Source organism: Pleurodeles waltl, chromosome 6, assembly GCF_031143425.1.
Source record: "Pleurodeles waltl isolate 20211129_DDA chromosome 6, aPleWal1.hap1.20221129, whole genome shotgun sequence".
In the NCBI taxonomy this organism is placed as follows: Eukaryota; Metazoa; Chordata; class Amphibia; order Caudata; family Salamandridae; genus Pleurodeles; species Pleurodeles waltl.
This window is the reverse complement of record NC_090445.1, coordinates 1063092202-1063105419: the sequence shown is the minus strand read 5'-3', so window position 1 is coordinate 1063105419 and position 13218 is coordinate 1063092202. Positions and strand designations below refer to the sequence as shown.

At 40.2% G+C, this 13218-nt stretch overlaps 1 protein-coding gene across 2 annotated transcripts in view; it reads right to left on the bottom strand.

The window, feature by feature from the left end:
- The window catches only part of KIF17 (kinesin family member 17), a 360746-nt gene that overhangs the window by 87081 nt on the left and 260447 nt on the right, over positions 1-13218 (bottom strand). For both annotated transcript variants that reach the window (XM_069240033.1, XM_069240034.1), the window contains exons 10-11: positions 9844-10075; positions 3642-3900 (exon numbers count right to left, since the gene is read on the bottom strand). In XM_069240033.1, the coding sequence (XP_069096134.1) occupies positions 3642-3900; positions 9844-10075 (491 nt within the window). The remainder of the gene's footprint in view (positions 1-3641; positions 3901-9843; positions 10076-13218) is intronic.

Sequence of the window (13218 nt, the reverse complement as noted above, 5' to 3'; positions counted from 1 at the left end):
GGAAGTACAGAACAGGAATACAAAGGAGACAGGGCAGGGATAGAGAAAAGGTGAGTCAGAGAGATGATGGATCAAAACAAAACAGATATGGAAATTAATGGAATGAAAGACCAAAGTTATTTGAATAAGAATAAAGCTGCAGGAGAGACCGCTTCGGTTGAAACTTGAAGCGTTGAAGTCTGAGTCAGAAACATTAAATGACAAAAAAATTGCAGGAGGGATCAGGTATATGAAAATGAGAGGCCACGGAAATAAGTATGATAGAAAGGAAGCAGATATTTATATTTGAGAGCTGAGCAGAGCAGCGGTGACACAGGGCATTTTATTATTGAAAAGTGTGCAGGAATAAGGTATTTTAGGACAGCAGGTGTATCTAGATCGGGGTTCAGTGGGGGTACAGCCCTATTGCTATTCTTGTTATTAGGCAGCATTATATGGGGTCCTCTAGCTCCACCAGGGGCATACGATTCATCTCTGCAAGACCACTGGATCCTGACTGAATTGAGGCAAACTACCTACCTGCCAACACCTTGTCCCCCTTTCTTTTGAAGTAACTGTTGTTTGAGGGTGTGGCATTTGTACATATTATGCGGAAGAAGGCAGCTGTTCAGTTTTAATGTGATGGTAAGCATGGCTTCTGGTAGTGGAAAAGGGCCGACTTCCCATCAGTCAAAAATGCTTTAGATGATAAAGGTGGCAAGGTTCTGACCATTCAGGCCAGTGGTTTTTCTCACCTAAGAAGTACTTTGATGAAACATATCTGCTTCTGATGTTTGTTTGTTAAATTTTCAAGTGCAATGCGTAAAGTAGATCTGATAGGGCCTGATTTAGAGTTTGGTGGATGGGTTACTCTGCAACAAATGTGATGGATAGTCTGCCTTAGTACACGTGCATTATATCCTATGTCACTTGCAGTAGGGTAGATAGAATAACTGCCAAAATCTAAATCAGGCCCATTCTCAAAAAGCGGGAGAATTCGATGTCCGTGCAGTGTCATAAGCTGAACTAAAGGGTGCATCCGTTTTTAAATATATTTAAGTCAAGAATCTGAGATCATATTACCTCAAGTTTGGGTGAACTCAAGCACACCAACGTCTCCATGGATTCTAATGGGGAGAAGTTATTGTATTTTGTGTGGTTAGGATGGTGGCTTTCAGAGTGGAGAAAACTGATCCCGTTCCTCATCCAGGTGGATCTCTTGCATCTGACAACACCTCCGATATGAATACTTTGGGGCTAGAACCACTTGCTGTTAGCCTGTTTCTAATACTAATCTTAAGGAAGGTCTGGTCTGGGTGGGAGGTTGGTTTCCTTCCAGCTCTGCTGTCCTCAGTGTGCCTGATTCTGTCTTCATTCTGGTAATGTCCTATTTGGCCAGAGCTCAGAACAGTGTAAAAAATGGAAAACTCTACATTTTCATGGTGCTTCTGGTTTAAGCCTTGCCAGACAGATTGCAGATGGAGTGGTAGGGGAATCCACTTTAAGAGAGGTAATGGGCAACTGCTACGACTACTAGATTCCAACAAAGCTTGCATGGCATAATTAGGTACCACTGGAACCACTGCCACTAAATCTAGCTGCAGTTGCTCTATTCATGAAAAGTACTGAATAAGTTCTGATCACCAAGGGAGCAGAAAGCTCACCAGGCACTAGACATTTGTGTCCAAGAAAGGAATGGGGTGGTGTGACAGTCTGCCTTGGCACTGAGCCTCACCATGGGCACCAAACAGTCTTTCTGTCCACTTTTGGTGAAGAAGACTAGGGTTTACTCCGCCCCCTCCGAAACTGCCCCCCCATGAGGATAGAAAGTCCCCCAGCCACAAGAATTAGTTTTTTGTGTCAATGGGGTGAGGTGCCGACTCATATTGGCTGCATGCATCAGAAAACGCTTTACCATCTGGAGGACATATTGGTGGGTTTATCCATATCTGCCCACAAAAAGGGAGCAGAAAGAGCATTAGACACCAAGGATTTTTTATGTCAATGGGGTGGGAGGCTGGACAGTCCGAACTACACTCCCTCAGCCACAGAAATCACAAATACTTTATTCCCTCTTGGGATTGGCAGATTAGTTTTTTTCCCTTTGTCTGCCTAACTTGTGATAGTGAAATAGACCAGTGTACACCTAGAATTGATGTCCACATAAAAGGAATGGGGTTGGGTGCGATCCACCATGGCTTCGGGCCACACTACTATAACCCTGGGCTAAAGACGCTCTTTCTGCTCCCTGGACACAGAATAGGAATCGGATGGGTGACTGATCTATCCTGGCATTGGCCTACGCCCTTACCCCCAGGTAAGACAATCATTTTGCCCATCCCTACCCCTTCTTCCAGCAGGTGAAATAGGAAGTCTACTGCTCTGTGCCACACCATATATCAATTCTATACTCAAATTCGAATTTCCATGATAGATGATGGAAGTATTAGGGTCTGAGATCAGCCAGCACCTAAGAAGCTCTACCAACCCTGGGTATTTCTGATACCTTGAGGTCCCAGAGGAGTTCAGGGTAGTGAGGCTACCATCAAAATAATGCCTTGCACATTGTTCCCTGTCATTTTCATAAAGGGGGTTATTATATGTTTTAGCTATTATATTATTATACATATAGTTTTAAAAATGAATGTATATTAAAGAATCATCCCAACATACTGTCTGCACTATGATGGTCTTTACTAGAGGCAGTCTTCCACAGGCCATTTAATGTGACATTAACAAAACAAAAAAAATATTCATAGTTCAACTCAGAAAGAGCCCAGAGCCCACAGCTATAGCGCAGGCATTGGGATGTAAGAGCAATCAACGCTGTTTTTTTTTACATAACTGAATTACTTTCTATCTCAACTGAGATAGGTAGACCCTCTTTATTCTCTCACCCTGGTCATATTGTAAACTCTGACAAACTGGTTGAAGAAGGTTTTTCCAAGTATATGTGCAGTCTAAGAGAGGCAGTTATGAAGGGCAAAGCAGTTTCGATTTGTTGTTGACCCATGGGATAAGCAGACAGTCCCCTGAGACCCCTTTGCATTTTGTCTTCTTTTGTACATTGTATTTTTTTCCTTTTATATATATCCAATGCTGCTTTTACAAACGCACGAGTTTAACAGGTGTAGACTTAATTTACATACCAAGTCTATTGGGTAGTGACGTTTGTTTTGCTGTATGATCTTTTTTTTAAATCTGCTGTATGGCTTCGTAATTCTTTGCTGTTTTAATCATTATATCGTCTCTGTTTATTTTATTATACCTGGCTGATGACTGCAACAATCATCATCTGTAATTAATGTTTTGTGATTTTATGCTTCTATGGTTAACTTGTTTTAACCTGTAACATTTTTATTAACTGATTGATGTGAAACTTGGGGTTTTTAAAGACGTGTTACAGGATCCTAGTGATTTTACGTAAAAATGAAAAAAGACAACGTAAAGGCAAGTTATCATTACCCTTTCACATTTTCCTTAGTCTGAAAGCACACTTTTTAGTATCCTTTGTTAAATGTCTAATAATATCACAAGTTCATTCTCACAGAAGTACATTCCGGAATTATCCCAAACATCAAAGCACAAGCAAGATCCCAGATATATCCCAGATGTTGAGAAAGACAAGAGAACACTTTGAAAGGAGGTGCTGTATCACTTACCCAAAGGGAAGCTCGTTTTCGTAATAATAACATCAGGAATTGTCCAGCAGCCAAGCTCCTCATCAAAGAAGGCTTCCCTTTTGATCTTGTCCAGGTTACAGTAGTTACAGTCTCGACGAATCAGTGGCTGGACCTGCTCAAGAACCTGCCGAAAGAGCAAGGACTCTTGCTCCAGTTTCCGTATTGTGCCCAGATAGTCAATCCTTTCATGCTCAAACTCGCTATGAAGGTCGTTGATCTCCACTTCAGCAGCTTTTAACTTAGACAATGAAAAGGAACACAATGTGTTAGATTTCACAGTGAGAGAAAGTAAAATTGAGTGATAAAATGCTTCAGTTATTCTCAGATTCTGGTAATTAATATTGACGCTTTGCAGACCACTGTTTTGTTTGTACATTGCGCCACTCTGTAAAGGCAACAACCATATGCTAATGAGCCTAGGTCCTGGTCTAAGGGGAAAAGTCTAAGCAGTCTCTCAGTAAGCACGAAGAGTTTGGGGATGGAGCAAGCCCTAGAACAAGTGGTGTAAAAAGGAGATGGAAGGTGTAAAAGACAGGAAGAGAATGCAAAAACAGAGCTGGTGAAATGTAAGATGGAAAAGGAGAACAGAGAGAGAAAGTGTTAGACCTGGTATCCTTGGTGTGATCGCCCCTAACCTTTTGCCTCTGCTTCCCAGGTTGGTGCTGTGGGCTGGACTCTGCTTTTGCTGTTTTTGTTACTCTGGGCACTTTACCACTGCTGACCAGTGCTAAAGTGCAGGTGCTTCCTATGTGAAATTATATGTGTAATTGGCTTTTCCATAATTGGCCTTTTTGATTTACTAGTAAGTCCCTAGTAAAGTGCACTAGAGGTGCCTAGGGCCTGTAAATCAAATGCTACTAGTGGGTCAGTAGCACTGATTGTGCCACCCACATGAGTAGCCCTGTAGACATGGCTCAGACCTGCCACTGCAGAGTCTGTGTGTGCAGTTTTAAACTGCCAAATTCGACCTGGCAAGTGCACCCACTTGCCAGGCCCAAACCTTCCCTTTTTGTACATATAAGGCACCCCTAAGGTAGGCCCTAGGTAGCCCCATGGGCAGTGTGCAGTGTATGTTAAAGGTAAGACATGTACTTGTGCGGTTTTACATGTCCTAACAATGAAATCCTGCCAAATTTGTTTTTCACTGTTGCAAGGCCTATCTCTCTCATAGGTTAACATGGGGGCTGCCTTTAAATATCCTTAAAGTGCAGTTTCTCTTTGAGAGCAGATAGAAATATGGAGTTTGGGGTCTCTGAACTCACAATTTAAAAATACATCTGTTAGTGAAGTTGGTTTTTAGATAGTGTGTTTGAAAATGGCACTTTTAGAAAGTAGGCATTTTCTTGCTTAAACCATTCTGTGACTCTGCCTGCTTGTGTATTACCTGTCTGGGTCAGACTGACAGTTTAGCTGGTTGTGAATCCCCTCTAGACAGTGACATAAAGGGAGCTCAGGTGTAGTCTGCATATCCCGATGAGCCATCTGGGCTAGAGTGGAGGGAGGAGTGGTCACTCGCACTTGAATGGGCTGTGCCTGCCCTTACACAATGCAGTCTCCAATCACCTGGTGTGTGTCTGAGGCCTGGCCAAGGCAGGATCCTGTAAACAACAGAGACTTTCCTTTGAAGTTTGCCTACTTCAAAGGCAGAAAGGGGTATAAGTAGTGGACCCAAAACCCCAGATTTTTAGATCGCTTCTGGATTCAAGAGGAACCTCTGCCAAGGAGAAAACCTGAAGAGCTGTGCTGTCCCTGCTTGTGACTGTGCTTTGTTGGGCTATCCTGCAGTTGTTGCTTCTGCCTGTGAAAGGGGACAAAGGGTGGACTTTGCTGTGCTTTCCTGCTTGAGAAGAGTCTCCAAGGGCTTGAACTGAGCTTGCCTCCTGTTTCAAAGTCTCAGGACCATCAAAAACTTCCTCTGCCAGCACCTGGACTCTCTGCTGAGACTCCTGCCAAGTGGTGCCCCATCCAGTCGCTGGGTCCTTGGAAGGTAAAGATGGCAGAACAAGGATCGAAATCTGGGAAATTTTCGACCCTGCACCTACAACGCAGCTGAAAAACAATGTGCCACTCTCTTTGCAGCTAAAATTGAAGCTCCACCTGCATCGCAGCCGGGAGATCGACACATTGCGGCTGGAGAAATGATGCAACACCCTCTTGCAGCTGCTGGTAACCACCCAAACCCCATACAGAGTGGTTTTCTAACACCATGTGACCGGATTTCTAATGCATCGTCGCTGGGCAAAGTTAAGTGAACCTGCGTGGATCCAAGGTGTCCTGTCCAGAAATCGACACATCGCTCTCTTGCGAGGGAGAAAAATTACACATTGCCTACCCGACCGGAGAAGAAACTATGCACAGCCTCATTTGTGAGTAAGGAATTGATGCATTGCTGACTTTTCAGACGTAAGCTCACCCGTGTGGCTTTATATTTTACGCAAACCAGGTACTTTGTGTAAAATCAACATTTCCATTGTTTTCTAAGGACTACGACTCTTTTTACTTTGAAAATTCATATCTTGACTTGTGTATGATGGATTTTTGTCAATTTGGTCTTGTTTGATTTAAATAAATATTACCTATTTTTCTAAACTGGTGTAGTGTCCATTTTGTAGTGTTTTCACTGTATTACTGTGTGTGTTGGTACAAATACTTTACACATTGCCTTTGAGATAAGCCTGACTGCTTGTGCCAAGCTACCAAGGGGGTGAGCAGGGGTTATCTAAGTGTGTATCTCCATTGCCCTGACTAGAGTGAGGGTCCCTGCTTGGACAGAGTGCAAACTGACTGCCAACCAGAGACCCCCTTTCTAACAGAAAGAAAGAGAAAGACATATGCTTACTTGTAGCCCTTGATCTACATTGTAGGACCCTTTAATTGAAATCAAAGGTGTGGGTCCTGAATATCAAGTAGAGAATTTTGTTATAGCTTAATAACATAGGGCCAGATGTACGAAGCATTTTTCAAGTCGCAAAGGGGCAGATTCGCAGAATCCCGCGGACCACTGCCTGCTCTGAAAAAATGAAAAGGAAACGTTTCATTTTTGATTTTGAAATGCATCTCGTTTTCCTTTTGGGAAAATGGGCTGCATTTCAAAAAACAAAAACTGCTTTATTTAAAGGCAGTCACAGACATGGTGATCTGCAGTCTCCAGCAGGCCACCATCCCTGTGAGGGCGGCCATTCCCAATGGGGTCACAAATTGCGACCTACCTCATGAATATTCACAAGGTAGGTAATTTGCGACCCCATTGGGAATCGCAAACAGTGTTAAGTACACTGTTGTACATCCGGTTTTGCGAATCGCAAAACCGAATCTTTGTACATGTGGCCCATAGTCACTACATAGAGGACAAAAATATTGACTGGTAAGTATCATTTTTAAATACCCAACTCCAAATATATGTACTTTGACAGTCTATAACATATAGGTACATAGATGAGAAGTTCAAATTAGTAAATCTATACTCTATGTGTGCATTTACCTTTTTATATTTGGCTTCTTAATATTTTGGGTACGTATCACTATTCGCTACCCGATATTCCAGACTACAAGAAAGTCAAAGAGTAGAATATTCCCACTTGTGTGCTGGTTCGCAGAACACTTTTGTAATATACAAAATGAAATGTAACAGAGTAAAATTTACACTATTAAAATGCAGAATACAGAAAACTAATCAGCACAATTTAATTGTAAATTAATAGTACCAAATTATTTGTGCGATGTAGGAGAAACCATCTTGGTTAGAAAACTAAGGATTTAATAAATAAAGAGCCCTACTCTGTAGAAAGACCTATCTCCCCAAAAATGTGACCAAAAATTATGACCACCAAAAACTCTAACTTTGGCTAAAACATATTTCTAATCAAAGACATTTCATATGAAATGTTTCTAGTGGATTAAAAGAAGAAGACTGGATTGTGCATAGTACCTGGGGCACATTCCACAAAGGTAGAGGAAAACAAACCACCAGACACTCAAAGGGAGTTTGTTTTCCAAGGGTTGCAAACTGAACCATCCTTAATGGCTGTCCACAGACTACAAAGGGTGAATACTGCCAAATGAAACAACAATCGGTTCTATAAAAAATCTGAGTAACTAAAATGGACCAAACCTCATACTACATCAAATGCCTGGCACAGACCTATAAGGTAGAAGAGCGCTGAACCCATCAGATCATTTCTCAGTATGTAGTCTTGTTCATTCAGTGTATAAACCCTGTGACAGAGGCTCTCTATGGCCTGATGCAACTCTGGAGGATAGCCCAAGCATAATGGATGAACTGGAATGAATGTTGTTAAAGGGCCAAACTGCAGAGGAGGAAATACCAAGGCCAGCAAGACAATCAAGCGACAACTCTGTGCAAACAGCACCTACCCTAATATCTGCCCACTACCTTCACTTGGTCCCTATTCAAATTACTTGTTGACAAGGTGGGGGAGCAAGTCATTTGCTAAGGAATGGCAGGGTGTTACTGTAGGACACCTGCCTTTAGCAAAGCAATCACAACAACCTGTGCTGGTTAAAGCACATGGCCTGCTGCAAAACAAAAACAAAAAATACAAAGACATGCAAAACACTAAAGTATAGCAGACATATTTAAGTATAGATTAAAAGAAATAATTAGGAAGGAACCAGTCTTGGTTACAAGACAGGTAAAACCAGGATGTAAGGTTGGTGTAGTCTCTACTTATGGCAAAAGGGAAAGGAGTAGCCATAAAGTTGCTTGGGGTAACCATATTGGGTGTGTAGGTTTTTTTTAATCCAGTCTCCTGGACTAGGCTAATTTAATGGTTAAAACGGTAAGAAGAAAACTGCAAGTACATGTGCTGTGTGCGATGGGGGGGGAGGGGGGAGCCATGAGATCAGACTCAATGAATAAGAACTGCATGGGAGTATATGCAGAGAGAAAGCAACAGAGATTGGCAAGAAAAAAAAGCAAAGGTGAGTTTGGTTGTTTATTTTAAACAGATTTAGAAACATGGAGAGGCACGAGTGTACTGCATAAATACAAATACAAAATTAGACTTACAATGCCAAGAGCTGGACAGTGTTGAAAGATGAGATGAAGGAAAGAAAACACAAGACAAACTGAGAATAAAAAATAGCACACATTAATAAAAAAATACACCACAAAAAACAACAGAACAAAACCTCACAAAGAAAGAGAAATATAAAAAGATTAATTTTAAATAATATATAGAAGAGATTGACAGCAGTGAAGAATTAAGAACTGCGGGCAGATATTGGGATAACAGCAGTGATGAAAACTATAAGGGTGATAAATGGGAAGGAATAATTTAAAATTAGTAATAGTGGAAAAGGGTGGGATTCAATGTTGCTGACTAGATCGACAGCTCATGTGATGATGCAAAGAGAGAGACAGAGATGTAGAACTGGAAATACAGCACAAAGGGGAGTGGAGGCACAGAGAAGAGAACTGGGTAAAGTGGGATTATAACAAACAAAAACATAAGATGGAGAAATAATGTTGAGAGAGGATACAAAGGGGAGAAAGACGGAATGAGAAAGTTTGAGAAAATGAAAAACAGATAGAGAACAGAAATAGTGAAAGAGGAGGATTGTGATGAAGTGGAAGGACGAAAGGAGACAGGAGGTGAGAGAAAGGAGTCTGATGTGATGTCAGATAGAGGTAAACCAACGGGAAGAGAGAGAGATGTGAGAAAGGTTGACAGGCAAGATGGGCCATTAGACGTGTGAAGAGAGGGGCAGACAGGATGAGAGGGTAGAGATTAGAGCAGAGGGAAACCAACAGTAAAAAGTGGAGCAAGAAAGGGGGAGGGCAAGGACAACGGTAGAAGGAGAAGGAGAAAGGGCAGAGGAGTAAGTGAGCCCAAAGAAGATGAAGGAGATGAGTGAATCTGAAAAAAAGTGGTAAGGAATGTGGTTGGATAGGGAAAAGAATGTGAGTGGGTGCAGCGATGACAATGGAAGAAAGGAGAAAATAAGTCACAAAAAGAGGTAAACAGAGAGCAGTGAAAGCGTGAATGGAGACAGGTAGTTAAAAGAATGAAGGGGTGAATATGGCAAGTGAAAATTTTTGTTAAAGAAATAAAGGTGATTATATAACAAGATAGGTGGATAAGACCGGAGAGTGAAATAAACAGAAATAGGGTTGCAGGGGCACCACGTCAGAAGTAAATAGAGGTGGTCCCATGTTTACCCTTCTCTTCATCTTTTCCAGCAGCACGCTTTTTGCCTGAAGTTCCTCTTGGATGGACTCGTACACATTCAGCAGAACCTGATCACTACTTTCTTCATCCATGTTCTTCATGGCAGCCACCAGTTCATTCTTACGCTCATCTGCATACCTCTTTCTTTGCTTAAGCTTCTCTTGCAAGTCCTTGTTTTTAGCCTGCTCGCCTCCCACAACCTGTTGCTCCAGCAGTGCTAACCTAAAACATAATTGTGGTGCAGCGGTTAATACAACTGGGATTGAATGTTGTGTTAAGCGTTTAGACAGAGAAATAAGGAACAATGGCATTAGGGTAGAACAAGGCGAGACAGGCTGGCTTAGAAGAGTGCCACCGAAAGGGTGAGTCAAGGCTAAGGCAGGCTCACAGCAAACATACAGCAAAACATAATGTAGCACACCTTCTATACTGTGCTGCATGAGTTTACTGTACACATTGGAAAAAACATGAATCAGTTTAAGAAAGTGCTCTATACATTTTCCAAAATGTAAGGTAGAGAACATTCCAAATCCAGTGAAGTATTTCTGTAATGGACATGGGAAATCTAAGGAGGAACATCGGGAAACTAAAAGGTAGGTGGAAGCTGACTTGAACAACTGTTTAAGGAGAGGATATATAACTGTATGTAGTACCAATTAATCTTTAAGGAAGGCAAAATATGGATGATCGTCAACAAACACTTAAGTTTCACTCACAAAAGCTTTGGTAAACAAATATCATTTTAAAAAAAAATATTTATTTCACAATAACAAGACCATCAAATCAGTTTTTATATAAGTGAGAAATATCACAAGTTTTTAACCACTTGGTATAAAACAGAAAGGTATACTGCGGATTCACTAATTGTTGCCTGAGTCGTGAATACGTTTTTGGCTCACTGTTGTATTGATATTTAAGTACGTTATTTTCTTTCTGTTGTAATTTTCATTTTTGTAAAATAGTATGTTATATGGTATGTTTCTTGCCTCCCATTTCCATCTGCACTGCTGTAATGTTCGTAGTAATGATTCTAGAATGGAACAGGTGGGAAGAGAGATCAAGGAATAAAGCTGAGAGACAGAATGCACTGATGTGGCTGGAGTTTCTTTTAAATAAAACGGATCCTAATATTTATCCTGAATTGCCTCAAGACCTTTCCTGGTTTTGTGATACTTATGAGCTTACTGGAGTCACTATAATCTGGCGACGAGCTGGTTCAACACACGTAAGACTTTAAGGATTTGTAAGAATTTCAAGACTAATTTATTTTATCGCACCACTGATTGAAACAAGTGATTCTGTGGATGGTTGTGATATTACTTGCAGCTGTATTATTTTAATTATTGAATAATTTGTTTGCTGTACTTCTGCAGTATTTTATTATACTTGAAAATGCTCATTCTTTTCATGCGCTTCTCTGTTATCATGCTTCATTCACACGCTGTTTCACGGATGGACTAGCATTCTTACAATTGAATACCTGAAAGGAGCTGAGTTGTATGTAAACATTAAAACACCTATCTGCAAATCTTTTGACTCTGGATGTCAGCTGCAATTTGTTTCTTAAAATATTTAGACACGCAATGTATTTCCTGACACGACGATTCAAGTTGTATTTAAACAGTAAATCATGAGTCTACAAATCTTTAATTGATAGCTGCATTTTCCCCATCAGAAGCTGCCCACGTTTTTTTTAAAACATTGAAACAAGCAACGTATTTCATGATGCGAAGCAACGCTTCACAAGATTCTTCTCAAGAGATTTTAAAAACTTTACCATCTATTACTGAAGAAGGAGGAGACACACCTTGAAATGAATTTGAAAGTTCCTTACTAAAACTAGACAAACATTATTTACCAAAGATTTCTATCATTCTACAAAGATATTACTTTGGTAAACGTAAACAGATTGATGATGAATCAATCGAAGATTTTGTTACAGCTCTATGAAAATTAGCCTCATTAAGTACTTTTGGTGAGAGTGTGGATGAAAGTATTTGTGATCAATTCATGCTAGAATTCTGGTGTGATAAAATCAGAGAAGAACTTTAGTCTAAAAGTGATCCAAAATTAGATGAAGTTTTAGTAATAGAAAAACAAGGAGAGCATTCTATGACATGCATTAAAGAATTGAAAAAAATAGAAAGATAATTATTCCAATGTTCAGGCTCTGGATGTAAAGTATAAAAGTAACAATCAGATAATTCCAAAGGCAAAATTATCTTGCTATAGGCGTGCACCTTCTTCTCATTTGGCTAATTTTAAAGAGTGTCCTGCTGTTTAAATTGCATGTAATCGTTGTGGTAAAAAGGGACATTCTGCTGTAAATCCTTTTTAAAATCTAAAACTAGGATTAATTAAATAGACTGTGAAGAGGATCTTAAATTTATCCTCCAAGTTGTGAATGATGTCAACTGTATGTTGCAGCATTCATTGTGAGTACCCTGCAGACATTGTTGAAATAAATGGGATTAGCATTCCAATGATGATGGACTCAGGGGCAAAATCTTTGTTGGTATTTTAGACAGATTATCTTAAACATTTTGAGGGAAATGTTGAACTACATGATCCTGATGTTACGCATTACAATTATGGGGGAAAGCCAATAGATTTAAAAGGATATTTTGACATGAGAATTGTATTCAAAGGAAACACAATTTTGGGAAAGTTGTATGTACCTATGATTGGTGATACCATCTTAAGTTTGTCTCCTCACAAGTTACTGGGAACTATCTTAAATCCCAATTCAGTACCTCAAGTGCAGGTTCAGAAAGTTGAAAATATAAAAAAGTGAAGGTTTTCTGATGTTTTTAACTCAAACGTTGGGTGTATTAAAGGATACAAACACCGTATTTGTTTGAAAAAAGAGAATGTTAAACTGGAACTTAAAAGGTTACAATCAGACGGCATCATTGCAGCTGTGGAAGTTGCACAATGGATTGTTCCCATTGTAGTGGCTACAAAAGTTTCTGGTGATATGAGGATTTGTGTTGATCTTAGGCATCTGAATAAGACAGTAGTGGAAGATAAATTTCCACTTCCCAACATCACAGAAATGGTTAGTTTGCTAGGTAATCATACATTTGTTACTACATTGGATCTAAGTTCAGCGTATCATCAGGTGCAGCTGTGTGAAGAATCTAAAATGTTGGCTGCTTCTGTGACTCCTTTTGGAGTCTACAAGTTCAAGAATGCCTTTTGGTTTTTGCTCTGCAGGATCAGTTGTCCAAAGAATGACAAATGAAATACTTGGTGAGATTAATGAAGTAAAGTTTTTTCGAGATGATGTGCTGATTTTCACAGATATAATAGAAAAACATATTTTGAAGGTCATAGAAGTGTTACATGTTTTCCTTTTGAAAGGG